Source organism: Tachyglossus aculeatus, chromosome X1, assembly GCF_015852505.1.
Source record: "Tachyglossus aculeatus isolate mTacAcu1 chromosome X1, mTacAcu1.pri, whole genome shotgun sequence".
Lineage (NCBI taxonomy): Eukaryota > Metazoa > Chordata > Mammalia > Monotremata > Tachyglossidae > Tachyglossus > Tachyglossus aculeatus.
The window spans coordinates 48364637-48384692 of record NC_052101.1 but is presented as its reverse complement, the minus strand read 5'-3'; the positions used below and the strand labels follow the sequence as shown (position 1 = coordinate 48384692).

The window sequence follows — 20056 nt, the reverse complement described above, 5'->3', positions numbered from 1 at the left end:
TCAAAGTGCTTAGGGAGTACAGACCTAAGTCTAAAGGTAATAAAGGCATGGAGGTGAAGGCGTGAGTCGGGGGCAAGGTCGTGAACTCCAGTGCAACCGGGAAGCAGCTTGGGCTAGTGGAGAGAGCACGGGTCTGGAAGACAGAAGGACCAGGGTTCTAATCCCCGCCCCATGCCTGTCTGCTGTGTGATGGTGGGCAAGGTCCTTTGCTTTTCTGTGCCTCAGTTTCCTCATCTGCAAAACGGGGATTAAGACTGTGAACCCCATTTGGTACACGGACTTTGTCCAACCTGATGATCTTGTATCTACCCAGGCTCTTAGAACAGTGTCTGGAACATAGTAAGTGCGTAAACACCATAAAAAAATGGAAACAGGAGGAAAAAGAAGGTATGATTGGTAACCGCAAGTGAATGGGAAGCTGAGTAAGCAAGAGTGCTCGAGTGCTTTGTACAGTGTCCTGCACACAGTAAGTGTTCAGTAGAGAAGCAGCATGGCTCAGTGGAAAGAATCCGGGCTTGGCCAGAGGTCATGGGTTCTAATCCTGGCTCTGCCACTTGTGTGCTTGGGCAAGTCACGGCACTTCTCTGGGCCTCAGTTACCTCATCTATAAAATGGAGATTAAGACTGTGAGCCCCACGTGGGACAACCTGATTACCTTGTATCCCCCCAGCGTTTAGAACAGTGCTTGGCACATAGTAAACGCTTAACAAAAGCCATCATTATTATTATTAAGTACCATTGACTAACAAACAGGGTGCAACGGTGCTAAGGGTCCCTGCGTATGAGTAGGAGAAACAGCATGACTTAGTGGAAAGAGCCCGGGTTTGGGAGTCAGAGGACGTGGGTTCTAATTCCGTCTCCGCTGCTTGTCTGCTGTGCGACCTTGGGCAAGCCACTTAACTTCCTCCCTTCCTCTTCCTCCATTCAAGGCCCTGCTGAGAGCTCACCTCCTCCAGGAGGCCTTCCCAGACTGAACCCCTTCCTTCCTCTCCCCCTCTTCCCTCTCTCCATCCCCCCGTCTTATCTCTCCCTCCCTTCCCCACAGCACCTGTATATATGTATATATGGTTGTACATATTTATTACTCTATTTATTTATTTATTTTACTTGTACATATCTATCCTATTTATTTTATTTTGTTATTATGTTTGGTTTTGTTCTCTGTCTCCCCCTTTTAGACTGTGAGCCCACTGTTGGGTAGGGACTGTCTCTATATGTTGCCAATTTGTACTTCCCAAGCGCTTAGTACAGTGCTCTGCACATAGAAGCGCTCAATAAATACGATTGATGATGATGATGATGATGATGAACTTAACTTCTCTGTGCCTGTTACCTCAACGGTAAAACGGGGCTGAAGGCTGTGAGCCCCACGTGAGACAACCTGATTACCTCGTATCGACCCCAGCGCTTAGAACAGTGCTTGACGCAAGTAAGCGCTTCACAAATACCATACAGTAATAACAATAATAATAATAATGAGTAGGGCTCCCTTCAGCCACCTCCCCCGCCCGGTAGGCCACAGCCCGAACGCGGCGCAGGGCGGTGGGAGCGTCGTGCGCCATGACGGCGTTGACGTCACGGCCTAGCAACAGGCGCGCCGGGCCGCCGCCGCCGCCGCCGCCTCCGCCTCCGCCCCGCCCAGCCCCTTCCCGCGGCCCGACTCCGCCATGGCCGTTGCTGCCACCGCCCGCAGGAGGCCGAGGGCGTCCGCGCCGGGGAAGCCAACGCCGCCGCCGCCGTCGCCGCCCGGCTGGGGGCCCGCCCCGCTGCCGCTCCTCCTGGGGCTGCTCTTCGGCCTCCTCCTCCTCCTCGGCTCCCCGGCCGCCGGCAGTAAGAGGGCGGGGCCGCGCGCCGGGACGGGCCCTAGGGACCCCGGAGCCTCTGCCCCTCCCTCGTCGCCTTTCCCCGCCTGCCCTTCTTTCCCTCCCCCCTTCCCTCCCCTCCTTTTCCTCCTCTTCTTCTCCTTCCCCCTCCTCTTCTAATCCTCTCCCCTCACCTTCTTTCCCTCCCCTTCTTCTCCTTTCCCTTCTCCTCCCCCCCCTTCCCCTTTTCCTCCCCCCGCCCCTTCTTCCCTTCTCCCCTCCCCTTCTTTCCTTCCTTTCTTCCTTTACTTTCCCCTCCCCTTCTTAACCTCCTCTTCTCCTTCTTTCCTTCCCCCTCCCCTTCGTTCCGTCCTCTCCTCTTTCTTCTCCTCCCCCTCCCCTTCTTCCCCTCTTTTTTTAATGGCATTTGTTAAGCACTTACTATGTGCGAAGCACTCTTCCCCCCTTCTTTCCCTCCTCTCCTCCTTCTTTGCTTTCCCCTCCCCTTCTTCTTCTTCCCTTTCTTTCCCTCCTCTCCTTCTCCTCCTCCCCTTCTTTCCCTCTTCCCTCCCCTTTTCCTCCCCTTCTTCTCCCCCTCTTCTCTCCCTCCCCTTCTTCTCCCCCTCTTCTCTCCCTCCCCTTCTTCTCCTCCTCTTCTCTCCCTCCCCTTCTTCTCCTCCTCTTCTCTCCCTCCCCTTCTTCTCCTCCTTCCCCTTCTTCCCCCCTTCCCTTTCTTCTCCTCTCCTTTCTCTCCCCTCTTCCCTTCTTTCCTTCTCCCCCTCCCCTTCTTTCCCTCCTCTTCTCCTTCTTTCCTTCCCCTCCCCTTCTTCTCCCGCCCCTTCTCTTTTCCCTCCCTTCTCCCCTTCTTTCCTTCTCCCCCTTCCCCTCCCCTCCTTCCTCTCCCCCACCCCTCCCTCCCCCTTCTCCCTTCCCCCCTTTCCCTCTCCTTCTCCCCACCACCTCCTCCTCGTCTCCCGGCATTGCCCTTCTTCCCGGAGCGCTGCCCCGGGGGTCTCAGGGGTCTCGGCGGTCCCGGAGGTGGGGAGATCGAGGGGCTCCGGGGGGCGGGGACGGACAACCTCATTAGGGCCTGAGGCAAGAGAAGGGGAGGGCTGCGGGAGCGAGGCTTGAAAGACCCACCTCTTCCCCCTGTATGAGTAGAGCGAGAGTCCGCATTACCGGGTGGATGTCGACCACCTGGCCCCAAATAAGTCTGTGCAGGCCCACAGCCAGCCCTGCTTGGGAACCATCGTGGCCCGGTGGAAGGAGCAATCCACCCATCACTCGGTGGTACTTACCGAGCACTCAATGCATGCAGAGCACTGTACCACAAGCTTGCATAAGTACAATCCAACTGAGGTGGTCAGTGCAATCTCTGCCCGCAAGGAGCTTGCAGGATACAGGGGGAGGTGGATAATAATAATAATAGCATTTATTAAGTGCTTACTATGTGCAAAGCACTGTTCTAAGTGCTGAGCACTGTTCTAAGATACACCATAGATATGGGAAATAAAGTATAGGAATATATGGGAATACTCCTCCCCTCTAGACTGTGAGCTTGTGGGCAACGAATGTCACCAATTCTTGTTGCATCGTACTTCCCCAAGCACTTAGAGCAGTGTTCTGCACATAGCGAATGCTCAATAATGATATTTCATTCCATCAGTCATTCAGTTGTATTTATTGAGTGCTTACTGCATGCAGGGCTTGGGAAGTATAATTCAGCAGCAGAGACAGTTTTAATATTTAAGCACCTATTATGTGCCAGGCGCTATTCCAAGCGCTGGGGTTGGCACAAGGAAATCGAGTTAAACACAGTCCCCTTCCCTAGTGGGGCTCACAGTCTCAAACCCCACTTTACAGATGAGATCACTGAGGCCCAGAGAGATAAAGTGATTTGCACAAGGTCACCAGCAGACAAGTGGTGGAGCAGGGATTAAAACCCATGACCTTCTGATTCCCAGGCCTGTGCTCTATACACTGCGCCATGCTAAATATGATTGAATGAATGAGTGCATTTCAGTAAATCCCGTGGGGCTAGAGTGAATAAGCAAAGTGCTCAAGGGATACACAGCCAAGGGCATAGTTGATGGGGAGAGTAGGGCAGAGAGAGGGCTTAGTCAGGGAAGACCTGTTAGAGAAGAAGTGCTTTTTAGGAGGGCTTTGAAGGTGGAGAAAGTGATGGTCTGACAGACATGGAGGGGAGGGGAGTTCCAGGCCTGAGGGAGAGCATGGTCAAGGGGTGGGTGGTGGGATCAATGAGATTCATTCATTCAATTGTATTTATTGAGTGCTTACTGTGTGCAGAACACTGTACTAAGCGCTTGGAAAGTACTAGTCGGCAACTTATAGAGTTGGTCCCTACCCAACAACAGGCTCACAGTCTAGAAGGGGGGAGACAGACAACAGTCGAGGTGCAGAGAGTAGTTTGGTATTAGAGGATTGGAGGTATGGTTCCTACTATGGTTGTAGTAGGAGATCACAGATGTTAGGTGCTCTGAGGTAGGCAGTGGCCTGGGAATCAGATCTGTGTTCTAATCCCAGCACCCCAATTTGAGTGCTGAGTGACCTTGGGCAAGTCACTTATCTGTGCCTCAGTTTCCTCAATCAGTGCTATTTACTGAACACTTACTACGTGCAGAACACTGTACTAAGCTCTTGGGAAAGTACACTATAATGTTTTTTTATGGTATTTGTTAAGCGCTTACTATATTCCAGGCACTGTACCAAGTGCTGGGGTAGATAGAAGATCATCAGGTTGGACACAGTTCATGTGTCCCACATGGGGCTTACAGTCTTAATACCCATTTTACAGAGGAGGGAACCGAAGCTCCTAGAAGACAAGTGGCAAAACTGGGATTATAACCCAGGACCTTCTGACTCCGAGGCCCATGCTCTATCCACTAGGCCACCCTGGCATATTCCCTGCCCACAGCAAGTTTACAATCTAGAGAGACTCATCTCCAAAATGAGGATTCAGTACCTGTTTACCCTCCCCCTTAGTCTGTTACCCCCATGGTGGGATAGGAACTGTGTCTGATTTGTCTCCCGATGCTTATTTCACTGCTTGGCACATAGTAAGCACATAAATACCCCAGTAATTATTATTATTATTACTATCATTATGATTATTAGACCCTATTATCTTTCAGGAAAGGCCACAGTCTGACCCTGCTGCTCTCCAGGGATCTTTTAGAATATTAAATGAGATCGCCAGAAACCTTTTGAAGTGTAATGCTTTTTCCCAGAAGGAAGAGCTTCCCAGCTCAATGCATTCCTTGGATCATAGCTCATGAGTCCACCTGCAGTAGGGATGAGAAACAAATTTGCCAGAGAGTCCTAGAGCCTAGTACAGCCTGCTGAAATTTTAGCTTGTCAGTGGTGTGGGAGAGCAGATTTTTCAAGCACTCTTGGGCAGTACTGTTGTTGTAATGGTGCTTCCTCCAGTTGAAGCTTCATTTCCAAGAAGTACTGTAATTTTTGTTTTAGGATAGGAAACCATCTGCCCTCGTTCTGAATTAATTTTAAACACTGGCTTTTCTGTCGATATATGCAATGAAGAAGAATTAGTTGAGTGGACAGGTAGGGGAGAATCAAATTATTATTGCTATAGTTTTGCGAAAGGTACTTAGGAAAAAGATTTGCTTGGTGCCAGTGTTTCTCATGCTGTGTTTGTGTGGTCCAGGAACTCTGATGATGACCAGATTCAATCAGTGAATACTTATTAAGTACTTATGCTGTGTAAGGCCCTGAACCAAATGTCTGGGAGTATTTAGTATATTCAAACACCATGCCTGTCCTCAGAGAGTTAACAACATAGCAAGGGAGGTAGACATTAAGATGAATTACAGGTAGGGGAAGCAACTGAGTAAAAGCACTAATATATGTCCTGTGCGGGTGATTTCATAGTGTTAAAACTTTGGCACTTGCTGAAGGCTGAAAAAGTAAAAGTGGATAAGTATACTATTATTTTAATTAGCTGTGGGGCCAGGGCAAGCTACTGCTTGTTGCTGGCAGAATTATGATCTGTAAATAGTCCTCATTTCAGAATAAACAGTTAATTATATTAAGAGCACAGATATGGAAAACAAGATTTCTAGATTGCGGATAAGTAGAGAGTTGGCAGGTGTACCTCCATAAGGTGGAAAAAAATGTTTTACATTCAGTAATTGTTTCAAGGCTGGGTGAAAAGGAAAAGTGGTTTCAAAAGTGTCTTGAATTACATAATATTTACCAGCAAACAAATTGACAGTCGAAAGGAGACGATGGGAAAATACATTTTTTAAAGCCTGGAATGGTTCAACTTCATAGTAGGCTTTTAGTGAAATCCAATAAAGATACATTTAGCACCCGGGGGTTGTTTTAGAGCCCTGGTGGGACAGAAGCTCACTGGAATCCTGCTTGCAGTCAATTTTGAATGAAGAACTTTTAATTGGGTAGATTTGAATTGTATTTTTTTTTTTTGTTATCTAGGCTTGGAGTAATTTCTAGTTTTCAATGTTTTGTTTCAAGATGTTTAGTTTTTTTCATTTTACTCTGCTCGCTTAAATCAATGTGATGTGGTGCTTTAGTTGTCAGGAAAAGAATCGAAAAGACAACACGTTCTATCTTTGTCAGCTTCTTATTGACTTCGTGTTCCATGAATCTGGGAGAGTACTTTTGTTTCTAATAGAATCAGTTAAGATGTCTGCCTTTGTAATCTATCTATTTGAAAGCAGTTTTAAGGTTTTAGAGCATCGATTTGGTTCTCATTTTGGAAGTCCCAGCCATGTTGTTTTCCAGGGGGAAAATAGTATAACAGAGAAAGCAGTAGAATGTTAAATAGTTTGTGCTTTGTAAATGTTTCCATTACAGCCAAGACTGGGTGATAGTGACATATTTTTAGAGACCCTCACTTAAAAAGCTATGTCCAAGTTGGGAGGCTTAGTCTATGCCCATTTCTGTTCTAGTAAGGAATTTTTAGGGGCCAGTTTTGTGAAAAATATAAGGCAGTTTTACAGTGTGTAGCTATCTGACTCTGGGAGACTGGTAACTATTGAACTCAGCTGTTTTTCTGACAGGAACCAGATTTCAACGGCCTTTGACATGGAAAGCAGAGTGTGTCTGCATATTAACAAGGACTAGTCTGTTAAGCTCTTAACATCCTTTGTGAAAGCCTGTGAATGGGCTGTTTCAAGCAAACATCTGAATAATATTTTACTTGAAAGTAATTTGGTCCAAATATTTGGTTTTGCGGGTTTCATCTCCAGCTATTTTGGGGGTTCATCATTCGTGAAAATGCTATAGATCTCCTTGGGAGTCCTTCATACATTGCTGCATTAAATTACCATAAATAGGGCTGCTGTTGAAAATTTCACCATTGATCCCTGTGGATTTTTGAACTTCAAAACGGTCTATGAAATAGTTTGTGCCCAGGGTATAGCCCTGATCTCTGAGAGGCTGCTCAATCATATTTCTTTTTTTTAGTGCGACAATAACAAGTGGCTTTAGGCTTTTGATAGCTTAGCTGTCCTCAAAAACTGAATGCTGGTTTTCGAAGTTAGCTGGTCTTCATTGCCTCTTGGGTTGGGAGAATGTTCTTTTTGCAAAGCTGTTTCTCCCTAAGGCGATCCGTGTTTCTGATTTGATTTGCTTGGCGGGGTAGGGAGACCTAGGACACAGCTAGGAAAGCAAGGCCAGGGGAGGCTCCAACTGAAGGCTGCTTCCTGGTGCCCTCCTGTAGTCAAACTGGGGATCACTGCTGAAACACTCCCCGACCTGCCATGCTCATTCATTCATTCCGTTGTATTGAGCGCTTACTGTGTGCAAAGTACTGTACAAAACGCTTGGGAGAGTACAGACTCAGCAGCCAGTTGCTGTAGACAGAGGGTTGTTTTTTTTTTCGTTTTGTTTTTTCAGATAGAATTAAACACTGTGTACCAGACACTGACCTTAGCACTGGGGTGGATACAAGATAATCAGGTTGGACACAGTCCCTGTCCCACAGGGAGCTCACAATGTTAGCCATCCATTAGGGACGCACGCTTCAGGGAGCCACGGGCCTCACAGACTGAACATCCCCCCAAACCCACCCTGCTAAGGATAACCCACCACTAGTGGCCTAGTGGAAAGGTGGCACAGGCTTGGGAGTCAGAGGACCTGGGTTCTAAATCCAGCTCCACCATTTGCCCATTGTTGGGTAGGGACCGTCTCTATATGTTGCCAACTTGTACAGTGCTCTGCACACAGTAAGTGCTCAATAAATACGATTGAATGAATGAATTTGCCTGCTGTGTGATGTTGGGCAAGTCACTTCATTTTTCTGTGCCTTGGTTTCCTCATCTGTACCATGGGGATTCATTGCCTGTTCTCCCTCCCAAGACTGGACCCCCATCAGTCAGTCAATCAGTCATCTTTACTTAGTGCTTACTGTGTGCAGAGCTCTGTACTAAGGGCTTGGGGGCGTACAATGTAACACACAATCCCTGCGCACAGCGAGTTTACAGTCTAGAGGGGGAGACAGGCATTAATATAAATAAATATTTTTATATTATAATACAAAAGTAATACATTGTATTTTATATATCATAATATATATTTTCCTTGTGGGACAGGGACTTGTGCCTAATATGCCCCAACATGTAGTACATTGTTTGGCACATAGTAAGAACTTAACAAGTATCCTTCGTGCTATTATTATTTCTCTCACCTGCATTTTTCCCCAGTGTACGCTTTTTTAAAGTCAGTATTGTGATAATCACACAAGAACCTAGACATTCACACCATTTACACCATTAAGTGCTAATGTCCTAGGGCCCCAGGGCAGGGGCTCTTAGCCACCACAGTATCTCCCAGAGGATCTTGCCGGTGTTCCATTGTCAGCTCCCAGTGACCCCTCTCTGGACTCTAATCGGTCAGTCACCTACTGTGTAATCAGCACTTGGGAGAGTGTGATAGAATTAGTAGATGTGATCCCTGTCTTCACGGAGCTTTACAGACTAAGTAGGGTGGGCTGGTGGGGGGAGTCACCCAAAATTGATTATAGGTGATGAAAGCAGTAGTGTAGTAGTTGCAGCAGTGACATTTTACGTACTGCATTGTATTAGGCTCTGGGAAGTATGAGTAGGGACATTCAGATGCTGGGAAATTAATTGGGGGGTTCACTTGGGGAGGGATTTGAATGTGACAAGAGCTGTGGTCTGATGTGGAGGGGAGAGATTTTTCATGCTGGAAGAGTGTGAGCAAGGGGAAGATGAAGGAGAGTAGAAAGTGAGGTATGGCTAGAAGATAGGCTTAGGAGGAACAGATCAATAATAATAATAAGTGCTTACTATGTGCTTACTATGTTCCAAGCACTGTTCTGAGCACTGGGGTAGATAGAAGGTAATCAGGTTGTCCCATGTGGGTCTCACAGTCTTAATTCCCATTTTACAGATGAGGTAACAGGCGCAGAGAAGTTGAGGGGCTTGCTCAAGGTCACACAGCACGCAAGTGACGGAGCCAGGATTACAGTCCACATCCTCCGACCCCCAAGCCTCTGCTCTTTCCACTAAGCCATGCTGAGTGTTTACTGTGTTCCGAGAACCCTGTACTAAGAGCTTGGAGGAGTACAGTAGAGTAAGTAGAAATGGTTCCTGTCCTCAAGGAGTTTATAATCTAACTGGGGAGAGACAGACAGAATTTAAAATCTAACCAGGGAAGCAGAGTATAAGGATATGGACATAAATGCTGTAAAGATGAGTATCGAAGGGTTTGGGGTATGGACCCAATTACGTAGGTGATACAGAAGGAAGAATAGGGTGGGAAGTGAGGGATTAGTTGGGGAAGGCTTCCTGGAGGAAATGTGATTTGAATAGGGTTTTGGAAATCCTGAGTGTGCTGGTCTTTCAGAGAGCCCACAGTGAGAGAGGTGAGATCTCAGAACAATGGGTAGGTTGGTGCTAGGGAAGGTAAGTGTCTTAGCTGCTGAGCATATTTTCTTAAGGCCAGTGGTGAGGAGTTTCTGCATGTTGCAGAGATGGATGGGTTAACCATTGGAATTTTCAAGGATTGGGCAGACTCAGAAAAGTTTTCAGAAAAATGCAGGCAGCAGAGTAAAACATAGACTGGAGAGGGGAGAAGCAGGAGGTTGAGAAGTCATTGAGAAGGCTCGTGTAATAGCTGAAATGAGATATGACAAGTGCTTGGACCAGAGTGGTAGCCATTTTGTTGGAGAGGAAAGGACAGATTCTAGAGATGTAGTGAAGGTAGAACTGATAGGATTTGGTGACTGAATATGAGGGTTGAAGGACAGCGATGAGTTGAGGAGTCAAGAGCCTAGGCTTGTGAAAAGTCCAACACACAATTGCTCTTTCCCCCTTTCAAAAAGTTACTGAAGGGCTCCTAGAGGCCGTCCTTGACTAAGTCCTCCTTTCCCCCTCTCCCACTCCGTTCTGCATCTCCCTGACTTGCTTCCTGTATTCATTCCCCCCTCCCAGCCCCATTGCACTTATTTACATATAATAATAATAATTATTGTTATTAATAATTAATATATTAATTATATTAATATAATAATAATAATTTGTTAAGCACTATACCAAGTGCTGGGGTATATACAAGCAGATTGGGTTGGATGCAGTCCCTGTCCCGTATGGGACTCTGTTTCAATTCCCATTTTATAGATGAGGTAACTAAGGCCCAGAGAAGTGAAGTGACTTGCCCAAGGTCACACAGCAGACAAGTGGCAGAGCTGGGATTAGAACCGATGACCACCTGACTCCCAGGCCAGTGCTCTAACCACCATGCCATACTGCTTCTCATATCTGTAATTTATATTAATGTCTGTCTCCCCCACTGGACTGTAAGCTCGTTGTGGGCAGGGAATGTGACTGTTCATTGTTCTATTATAGTCTTCAAAGTGCACAGTACAATGCTTTGCACACAGGAAGTGCTCAATAAATACAGTTGAATAAATGAGTGATTGGAGGATGGTGATGTTATCAATAATGATGGGAAAGTTGTGGGTAGAAGCTTTGGGAGGGAAGATGAGGTGTTCAGTTGTGAATTGTGTTATCCAGAGTGGCTATTGAAGTTCCCAAGGATCTGTATTGGCATGGAGGAGAACTGGAGAATAGTGTGTGAAGAGCGTGGATGGGTAAGGTGGGGCCTGCTGGTTCTGAAGAAGCAGCTGGAAGCTCCCTGTACCCATTTTATTGGTATGCCTAGAAAGGGTCACGTGGACCTTTAAAGAAGCAGAATTTCAAGATGGAAATTTTGATGAAGCTGCTAGTTTTCGGGGTGGGGTGGGGGATCTGGGAATTTGTGGGGTTTTGCACCCCCCCACCCACACACATATTCATAGATTCACACACATATACATAAAATGAGTGTTCCTGGAATGTTTGTTTCATAGGAATCCAAGGGAGCGGCCATTATTAGAGGAGTTGAAACACATGCATCAGGATCAAATGTTCAGTCACAGGCAGAAACCAGTGATCTCAACAGGATATCAATCTCCTAGGTAGGAAAAGATGCCAGGAGGGAAAACCATCATTGTTCAGAGCATGGCGCCCCTCTCTGACACCTCCCCCCAAACCCCCCAACTCCTCTGGCACTAGGTTCCGTATTGTCGTACTAGCCAACCTTTGGGAAAATGCAGAATAGTAGCCAACCTCACCAAGGTATGCTACTTCATGCAACAGGTTGGCCCAGCCAGTAAAGCCCGAAGACTTTTTGCAGTTTAGATTTCTTTGTCCATTGCTCTAGTTTTCCACGTCAGGCCCGTGACTGGGGGTTGAGAATCGCTGGCGGCCCTGTGTGACTGTGGCCCCCTTGGGATGGGAACAACATGCCTGGGTTAAAGGGCAGGTGTGGGTGCTTGGCCTCTCTCAGCTGGCAATGAAGTGGACACCTGTTCTGGTTAAATTGGAAAAGGAAAACTCATCCAGAGAATGTTGGTGCCAATGGCAGAGCAGTCGGAATTGCCAGTGGGCCAGGCACTGTTCCGAGAAGAGCACCCCGAGAAGAGCACTGTGTGCTTCTCAAGAAGTCTGTTTCTAGACTGTGAGCCCATTGTTGGGTAGGGACTGTCTCTATATGTTGCCGATTTGTACTTCCCAAGTGCTTAGTACAGTGCTGTGCACACAGTAAGCTCTCAGTAAATACGATTGAATGAATGACCCAAGTTTAGGATTCTCTTCCTTCTCCTGCAACTGCAAAGCAGCATGGTCTAGTGGGTAGAGCATGGGCCTTGGAGTCAGAAGGACCTGGGTTCTAATCCCTGCCCCGCCACTTGTCTGCTGTGAGACCTGGGCAAGTCCGTGCCTGTTACCTCATCTGTAAAGTGGTATTTGTTAAGCATTTACTATGTGCCAGGCACTGTGCTAAGCGCTGGGTAGCACACAAGCAAATCGGGTTGAACAGAGTCCCTGTCCCATGTGGGGCTCACAGTCTCTCAATTCCCATTTTACAGATGAGGTAACTGAGGCCCAGAGAAGTGAAGTGACTTGCCCAAGGTCACACAGCAGACAAGTGACAGAGTCAGAATTAGAATCCAGACCTTCTGACTCCCAGGCCCCTGCTCTGTCCACTAGGCCATGCTGCTTCTCTAAAATGATATTTATTAAGCACTTACTATGTGCCAGGTGAGGTTCTACATAGTCTGTGTCCCATATGGTACTCACAGCCTTAATCCCTGTTTTACAGATGAGGTAACTGAGGCACAGAGAAGTTGTGACTTTCCCAAGGTCACATAGCAGGCAAGTGTTGGAGCCGGAATTAGAACTCAGGTCCTCCGACTCCCTGGCCCATGCCCTTTCCACTAGGCCACACTTCTTCGATTAATACTGTGAGCCCCATGGGGGACAAGGAGTGAGTCCAATCTGTTTGGCATGTCTCTGCCCTAGCGCTTAGTACAGTGCCTGGCACATAGTAAGTGCTTAGCAAATACCTTAAAAAAAGATACTTGGGGGAGTGAATAGGAATCTGCGGATGGGCTACCTATCCCCTTAACCAGCTACCCTCAATTTAGGAGCTGGGTCTTCATTAACAAAATAGTAGCTCTGTGAAATCTTGCCTCATGGACTCCAGAGGCAGTAATTCTGGCACTTAACCTAGAGATTAAAATTGTTTTTTTTTTCTTTTTCAGCTGGGGCTAAGGAAGAAAGAAACCAAACTTCAGATGATGTAGCTAGTCTAGTTAAGCTTTCTTCTAAGATCGGTAATAATGCAAATGAAAAGACCATGGACCCCAGTGCAAATGAAAACACCATGGACCTCTCCCCTCCTAATAATACCAGTCTCCCCGCTCCCCTCAAGCCCCATCCAACGGAAGATGACAAGGCCACATCTGCTGCACCTCCTTCAGTTACAACTAGTCCCGCGCTGGTAAGGGAAGCTGAGGCTACTGAGGAGGCCCGAATTGAGGAGGAGGGTCTGCTCACGTTGAACAGTTCTCCTTCCACCTCCAAAGACTCTCTGGACAATGGGGAATATGGAGAGTCGGACTACGACTGGACGCCCAACACTAGAGATGGCCCCAACGGTCATGAGCAAGGCAACACAGGCTTCGCTGAGTTGGACGAAGCTGTTAATTCCAGGGACAGTTACCCCGACGGGAAATTGTTTAAGGCTCCACAGTCAAGCTTAGAAGAGGAAGACAGTCATTTTTTTTTCCACCTGATCATCATTGCTTTCTTGGTTGCGGTGGTGTACATCACATACCACAATAAAAGAAAGGTGAGTTCAGAATTTCCCTCTTCTCCCTAATAATAATAATGGTGGTACTTGATAACTGCTTACTCTGTGCCAAGCACTGTTCTAACCTCTGGGGTAGATACAAGTTAATCAGATTGGACACAGTCCCTGTACCCCAGCGGGCTCACGCTCTTAATCCGCATTTTACAGATGAGGTAACTGAGGCCCAGAGAAGTGAAGTGATTTGCCCAAGGTCACACAGCAGGCATATGGCAAAACCCAGGTCCGTCTGACTCTCAGGTCAACTGGGTGTGATTTCCAAGCATTTAACTCCTAGGATTTGGGTCGGTTTTTTCTCTCTTTGCGGGCAGAGAGCTTGTCTACCAACTCCACTGTATTGTCCTCTCCCAGGTGCTTAGTACGGTGCTCTGCACAAATTAAGTGCTCGGTAAGTAACATTGATGATGATGATGATGATGATGGCATTTGTTAAGTGCTTACTTTGTGCCAAGCACTGTTCTATTGATTGATCCAGATTAGGTTGGCTTCTGTGGCCCATTCTCATCGCAAGATAAAGTTGGTTTTGATTCGGGGGCACACTTTCCCAATCACATGTCTTGGTGTGATAGATCATCTGTATCTCTGTTCATTTCTTCTTATAGAAGACAAACTTATAATAATTCTAGTGTGAAACTCAGCCAAGTGACCAGTATTGGAAATCCACACGGATATTGTCATACACATTGTGACATTTGGGAAAATGATGCTGGGGTTCATTTATAGAGGATAATGTCATCATTTTGAGTTCACTTAGGAGTGTATGCCCTAAATATAAAAAAACTGCTTCTGCCTCAGGATGGTACAGATGTTCTTTGGATAATTGAGGATTCTTTAAAATTTGGGGAAGCAATTTAAAAAATCGATTTCTTATATAGGTTTTAAAATAGAGCCTGCCAGACCCTGAGTATGTACTTCTAAATAAGCGAGGTTTAAATTGTTATTTGTGTATTCTTCCTTAGCTGAACTCAGCTTCCCTGGAGGGAAACACCATTTTCCAAGTTTAAAAAAAAGCTTTTGAAGATCTTGGCCTCTTTCCATTTATGAAGTATCCAATTGGAGTGATACTTGGCTATATGTGCTTCCCTTTTCTTCTCGTCCCCCTCTCCCCTACCCCATCTTGATTTTCTCTTAGATTCGCACTTGTGGCCAGGGGATGGGGAGGATCAGCTCTTTACTCTTGGGTATTGAGCAGCAGCCAGCAAGGAGGACTTTGCTTTACAAATCCTTTGTGTGCAGATACAGGCATGCCACAGGAATAAGGACTCTATAAGGATATAGGAATCCCGTTTTTTTTTTTTATTTAAGCACTTATTATGTGTCATGCCATGTACTGAGCGCTGGGGTAGATAAAAGCTAATCAAGTTGGACAGAGTCTGTGTCCCACATGGGCTCACAATCTTAGTCCCCATTTTACAGAGGAGGGAACTGAGGCACAGAGAAGTTGAGACTTGTCTTAAGTCACACAGTAGGGACGTGGAGGAGCTGGGATTAGAACCCAGGTCTTTCTGACTCCCAGGCCTGTGATCCTTTCCACTAGACCACACCTTTTCATAGGCTGCACTATAGACATTTTCAGTAAAATCAAACTGGAACCAGTTTGTAACTACCAGCAAGGTTTGTGGGATTTAATTACTTTTTGAACAAAACAGGACTTTGTTCAAAGCTATATTTCCACCCTATTTTAATTTCTGCTTCTACAAATTGTCTTTTGTTTCTTTTCCAGATCTTCCTCCTTGTTCAAAGTAGAAAATGGCGTGATGGTCTTTGCTCTAAAACAGTGGAATATCATCGGCTAGATCAAAATGTTAATGAGGCAATGCCTTCCCTGAAGATTACCAATGATTATATTTTTTGAAAGCACTGTGATCCAAGTTTGCGAGCTCAGTTATTTTCTTTGCCTGACTTTTTATATGCTGTTGTGCAAAAGTTTGCCATTAAGCCATTTGTTCTTCAATGAAAGGTTGATCTCTTTTGCCTTGATAGTTGGGAGGTGAAGTGTTATGACATAGGGGTATATATAATTCTTTGTCATCTATATTTTTATGATTGATTTTGGGCAATGCCGAAAGATACAGCTGCTTATTACCCTGTAAATCATTAATTGTTTCAGGTGTGCTGGTCTGGCTATTTTTTCTGGAAGTGTCAGTGGAGCTGGTATTTTATAGACCTCGTTAGGCCTAAGTCTCAACAAATCCAACATCACTGAGTCAAATTAAATCTGCTGGCAGCCATTTTTGCCGGTAGAGTCTCATGGCTCGCTTTACTACCACAGATTTCTTTGGGTTACCAAATGTTGGAAATAACAGATAAAAACATGCCATTAAGTAGTGCTTCTCTTCAGGGAAACAATTCTACCCACTTCTTGATTAACTTCTGGATAGTTTTGGGTCTGATTTCTCAGAGTGTCAAATTTTGCTTTTCTGCCACTATTTTTAAAGAAGTTCAAGTAGACCTCTGTTTTAAGTTAACAAGGCATGTTTCTTGTAATCTTTGAGGTACTGTAACATTTCCATTGCAATTGGTGGACTTAATACTGTTGATGTTGTAGATACATCATTTATTTTTGAATGACAAATGTTAAGGTAGAATTTCATTTTTTATATATGTAGGTTATCTGCTATCTCAAAACATGTGCATCCACACATAGGTATGCAAGGTTTGAGATAGCAAATCATTTTAATATACTGATTCCTCCAGACTTTTAATTTTGGTGTAGCTTGACTGTAGTAAGTATTTGGAAATATAAGAACATTTTGTTACTTTCCAAGACAAGTTGACATGGGGAAGTGGGATGTTAAAACTTGAGGACCATCACCATTTAAGCAATTCTGCATCTTCCCTGTTCTGTCAAATTAAAATGGTACCTGACTGAAGTAGTTTATGTACTTACACTTTTGGGGGTATACTGGCCTATTTTGTTTGAGTTGGGTCAGCTCTCTGTTTTCAGTAATTGAAGAATTTTCTTTCCAGCACATCTTGAGGTGATCATCAGAATCGTTACCAGAGAGGCAAAAGGGGTCATTCTCCATTTGCTTTGACTAAGCCCTGAAGTATGGTGCCACTTTAAGATTTTTTTAATGTTATTTAGGCACTTACTATATGCCAGGCACTGTACTAAGCACTGGGGTGGTCAGCTGAGCAGGTTGGACACAATTCTTGTTCCACATGGGGCTCACAGTCTTAATCCTCATTTTCGAGTTGAGGTAACTGAGGTACAGAGAAGTTAAGCGACTTAAGGTCACACAGCAGTCAAGTTGCAGAGCCAGGATTAGAACCCAGGTCCTCTAACCAAAAGGAACTTTCATGGGGTATGGTGGGCGGACATCTGCTGCTCGTTTTCTGAGCTTGGAGATCGACAAATCAGTCAATGTCTCGATTCTGTCAAATACTTCTCCACACCACAACCACAGGCAAGGGAAGCACAAATGTAAAACAGCAGACTGTTTCCTCTCAGAAATTTTCTTTTATCATGTTTGAACTTGTATCATCTAATATTTTGAATAAGGTTTTTAAAAATAAACGGTAAAAATGTCAACGTGTGACTTGCCAACAATAATTTCAGTTTGATTTGTAACATTCCAGAGTAAGCTAAAGTCCTCACTGGGCAAACCACACTAATGGAATTGGTCAGAGCTGTTCAGGGTATTTCCTGCTTTGCTCTTTGCACTTGGCAATGTGCCTTTTGCTCTTCTGCTCAATTTCCCACACATGACTTTATAGGAGGTGGAAAAATGCAGTCCGCAATCATTTTATTTGCTGGTCTCATGTCCTGTGATGGTTTTGGAATACTCATAACAATAATTGTTGTATTAAGCATTCACTATGTGCCAAGCACTGAACTAATCGCCGGGGTAGGTACAAGATTCTTTAATGTGGTAATTGCCCCTTTTGATGTAGTGTCCAATAAGTCCCATTGATTGATCAATTGATTGACCTCCATCCTGATGTTTTAGGAGTGTACTCTCATGCCTTAACTGTCCTTTCTACATTGCTGACATTCCCTCAAGCAACATTTCATCCTGGAATTTATCCAAACTGCTTTTGAGCCTGCTGATATTGTTAGCAGCACAAGTGCAGACCTTCAAGCATGGGGATTTGATCGTTAGACTGTGCACCTCTCTCAAGGGACTGCACCCTCCCTGCTGGGGCCCCACTCTCCAGGGACCTGGTTTCTCAGCAGTGCCTGGGGTTCCTGAGCAACTTGGGGCGGGGAGACAGGGGGAAAGAGGCCCAAGAACTGGGAGAAAAGAGCCGAAGAGCAGGCTTGGCACCGGCAATTTGCAGTGGCCAAGATTAGAGTGGCTTATCTGGGGGAGCCTCCTTGAAAGAACAGTTCTCGTGCACTGCTTTGGTTTCATTCCAGCCCAGCATAAGCTGAAGTGATTGCTAAATCAGAACACAAAAACATGCAGGAAGTGAAAAATCCTATTTCTAAAAAGTCATTTTATGCATATCTTCTCACTTCTCAAAACTCTCCAGTGGTTGCCCATCCACCTCTGCATGAAACAGGAACTCCTCACTTTTGGCTTTAAAGACATTCTGTCAGCTCTTCCCCCTCCTACCTATCTTTGTCCCCCACCAACTACAATCCAGCCTATACAATTCTCTCCTCTAACACCAATCTACTTACTGTGCTTTGATCTTATCTGTCTTGCAGCAGATCCCTTTGCTCTTGCCTCTATGCTGTCTGGAACCCCCACTTCGCTTCATACCCAACAGACCACCCCTCTTCCCATCTTCAAAGCCCTATTTAATCAATTGTCTTTACTGAGTGATTAATAGGTGCATAGCACTGTACTAAGCACTTGGGAAAGGAAAGTACAACAGAATTAGCAGACACGTTCCCTGCCCATAATAAGCCTACAGTCTTGTTGGGGAGGCAGACATTAACATGAGTAAATAATTTATAATATATAATTTAAAGATGTACATAAGCTATGTAAGGCATATATCTTCCAAGAAGACTTCCATAATTAACTTTTCATTTCCCCACCCTATTTTCCTCCCTTCTGCTTCACCTGTACACATGGGTCTTTACCGCTTAAGCACTTTGATATTCCATCACCACAATACTTATATGTGTATCCTTATACTCTGCTCCTTCCCGCATCTGTAAGTTATTTTAATATCAACCTCCCTCACTAGATAGTAAGTTCCTTGTGGGCAGGGATTATGGCTACCAACCGATTATGTCTGCTCTCCCAAAGTATAATGCTCAATATGAAATAAGCACTAAATAAATTCCATTGAGTGAGTGAGCTCTACACTTTGCCCTGTGGGCAAGTTTTGGCCAATTGAGAAGAGACATTGAAGTTGCTCATGTCCTTGCATTTTAGAATTTTCAGGACTTCAGACAGTAGCCAGATTTTCAAATGCTACAAGTCGGCTTCTGGAGCTAAGGGATTTGCCCCAAGGTTCCAAAATAACATTTGCTTTAGCCTTTTGAAAGAACATGAGACTGAAAGTCAGGAGAACTGACCTGCAGCCCCTCTGCCCACTGGCTAGCTGGGTGTCTAAGGCAGGTCCCTTAAACTTTTGAAGCTTCAGTTTCCACGTCTGTAAAATGGGAATAAGATACCTGCTTTCCCTCCCTTTTTGATTGTGAACCCAAGTGGAACTGGCTCTGATCTGATGACCTTGTGATTAGAACAGTGCTTCACCCATAGTATGTACTGAATCCTTGCCATAACTGTTTGGGGGAGTTCTGCATTGTAATTTGAATCAATTTACCTGCTCTCTTCTGTTTCTTCTGGCAGGATCGTCTTTTAGGAGTCTGACTTGGCTACAGGATGAGAGTCGGAGAGCCTGGCTTTCTTTATTGATATGATTCTAAATATAGCACATCTTGAGATCATGGGTTCAAATCCCGGCTCCACCAGTTTTCAGCTATGTGACTTTGGGAAAGTCACTTAACTTCTCTGTGCCTCAGTTAACTCATCTGTAAAATGGGGATTAAGACTCTGAGCCCCCTTTGGGACAACCTGATCACCTTGTAACCCCCGCCCCCCAGCGCTTCGAACAGTACTTTGCACATAGTAAGCACTTAATAAATGCCATCATTATTGAGATACCAAGGAAGTGGGAAAGATATAGTACATTATATCTACAGAATGCCAGTTCCAAAGGGAGAATAGAATGCCTTCTGTTAGAGCAGGAGAGACAGGCACCTTTCTCTGGGTAGAGGCAGGTGTGTAGGGAATCTCTGAGGGCCAGTGAAAGGAAAATGTGGAAAGCTAACTGGAAAAAACTTCAGGGAATCAATCCCTTGTTGAAGCATTGTGCACATTAAGACTAAATATCACTGGATTGTTATCAATCAGTTGTATTTGTTAAGCACTTGCTATGTTCAGAAAGCTGTACTAAGCCTTTGAGAGATTACAGTATAGCAGCATGGGTAGACCTGTTCCATGCCCACAATGAGTTTACAGTCTAGAGGAGGAGACATTAATATAAATGAATAAATTATGGATATGTACAGAAACGCTGTGTGGATTACAACATTCTGAGGTGGTATTCTGACATAATTTCTCAAGAAGGAA

General features: G+C 45.2%; 1 protein-coding gene across 1 annotated transcript; it reads left to right on the top strand.

Annotated features, from left to right (window-relative positions):
* Nucleotides 1-1649: 1649 nt before the first annotated feature.
* On the top strand, nt 1650-17052 carry CX1H5orf15 (chromosome X1 C5orf15 homolog). The gene is made up of 3 exons (XM_038772096.1): nt 1650-1830; nt 12910-13499; nt 15241-17052. Exons 1-3 carry the CDS (start codon nt 1668-1670, stop codon nt 15370-15372), a joined length of 885 nt encoding a protein of 294 aa, XP_038628024.1. The 5' UTR covers nt 1650-1667; the 3' UTR covers nt 15373-17052.
* The last annotated feature ends 3004 nt before the right edge of the window (nt 17053-20056 follow it).